The sequence below is a fragment of the Corvus brachyrhynchos genome, unplaced genomic scaffold (assembly GCF_000691975.1).
Source record: "Corvus brachyrhynchos isolate BGI_N302 unplaced genomic scaffold, ASM69197v1 scaffold30, whole genome shotgun sequence".
Taxonomy (NCBI): domain Eukaryota; kingdom Metazoa; phylum Chordata; class Aves; order Passeriformes; family Corvidae; genus Corvus; species Corvus brachyrhynchos.
The window spans coordinates 194,629-196,162 of NW_008235742.1; the positions used below are offsets into that span (position 1 = coordinate 194,629).

At 57.2% G+C, this 1,534-nt stretch overlaps 1 protein-coding gene and 1 non-coding gene across 2 annotated transcripts in view; one reads left to right on the plus strand and one right to left on the minus strand.

Annotated features, from left to right (window-relative positions):
• Positions 1-18: 18 nt before the first annotated feature.
• On the minus strand, positions 19-90 carry TRNAC-GCA. Its single transcript has one exon. It is a non-coding gene; the product is annotated as a tRNA-Cys (tRNA).
• Positions 91-379: 289 nt separating this feature from the next.
• LASP1 (LIM and SH3 protein 1) overlaps positions 380-1,534 on the plus strand; it is a 28,929-nt gene continuing 27,774 nt past the window's right edge. The window contains exon 1 of the mRNA XM_017744519.1: positions 380-547. Within this exon, the coding sequence (XP_017600008.1) occupies positions 479-547 (69 nt within the window). The 5' untranslated portion in view covers positions 380-478. The remainder of the gene's footprint in view (positions 548-1,534) is intronic.

A 1,534-nucleotide genomic window follows, 5' to 3' on the forward strand; every position in this document is an offset into this window, starting at 1 on the left:
CCTTAAAACCACACCGCGAGGGGGCACCCGGATTTGAACCAGGGACCTCTTGATCTGCAGTCAAATGCTCTACCACTGAGCTATACCCCCGTCCGCCGCGCGCTTCACCGAGCGCTCCACTCTACCCCCGCCGCGGGCCCAAAGATCTCCGGTTCGAATCCCGCCGCGCCCTCAATGCAAATTTCTTGCGGTTTTTTCGCTGGTTTTAGCCTTTTTTAGGGCTTTTTCAGCTCAGCGCCGCGCTCCTAGAGGGTACATCCCCTTCGCACGCGTGTTACGTGTACGCGCAAGCGTAGGTGACCGCCCCGCCCCCGCGGTCCCTCCCACTTTTCCTTTTTCCCCACCTCCTCCTCCCCCTTCCCGACTATTTAAAGTCGCGACATCGCGGGCGGCGTCTCAGGGGAAGAAGGAGCAGCAGCGGCGGTAGAGGAGGGTGGGAGTGATTTCTTTTCCCCCTCTCCACGCGAGTTTTTCAGCCATGAATCCCAACTGTGCGCGCTGCGGGAAGATCGTATATCCCACGGAGAAGGTGAACTGCTTGGATAAGGTGAGTTCCGGAGGGTCGCACGTGGGGACTGGGGACAAGGATTTGGGATTTTTTCCCATGGGATCGCCTCTGGATGCCATGAGTTCCCCCCTTGCCCCACCGGGTTTTTTTTCCATGGATTCCCGTTGTCTTGGGGGAGGGGGGTCTCCCGCACTCTTCCAGCCCCCCGCGGGTGGCACTTCCTTGTGGACACGGCTCTCCCTCCGCCCTTTTCCCGGGAATATTTCCACGCTTCCCACTCGAAACCACCCCCCTTTTTCTCGGGAACCAGGCTGAATCCCCTCGCGGTGGGACCCCATTGTCCCGTGGCTCCTTCCAGCTCTGGGGGACTCCAGGGAATGTGGTTCCCTCCCACCCCCCACTTCCCAGGGATCTCTCTACACTTCCCAACCCCCTTTTTCCCGGGGGTATTTCCACGCTGCCCACGCGTGTCCCGAGGGTCCCACGAGCCCCCGGTGTCCCGAGGGAGGGGACAGGGACGGAGCTCTTTTCCCGGGGGGCTCCGGCTGCGTCCCCAGCTTATCCTTCCATATGAAATATTTCGATTTATTTCAATCTCTCCGATTCCAAGGCAGCACATCCGTGTGGAGGCCCAAGGAAAGCAACAGTTAACGCTTCCCTGAAACCGGGAACCTCATCTGGTTTCCATTATCCAGCTTTTTCCCCGTGTCTTTTTTTTCTGTTTTTTTCAAATCTTCCATCCCAATTGATACTTCCCTGTTCCAAAATCCCATCCCTCCACTCTGGGGCTGCCTCTCTTCACCTGGAGTGTCCCCCTTTTTTTAAATTTATTTCTTTTGGAATATTTTCCCCTCAAAACCAAAGCTCTGGAGGAACCTGGTGGTGGGGTCTCCATTCCCGGTGCTGTTCCCATGGGATTTACTTTCCTCTGGAGCCACTCTCCTCCCCCTCCTCTCCCAGGCTTCTGGGACAACCAGTTTAGGGACTAAAAAAAAAAACTGGGAGAACGCTCCGCTCTCCAGCGGC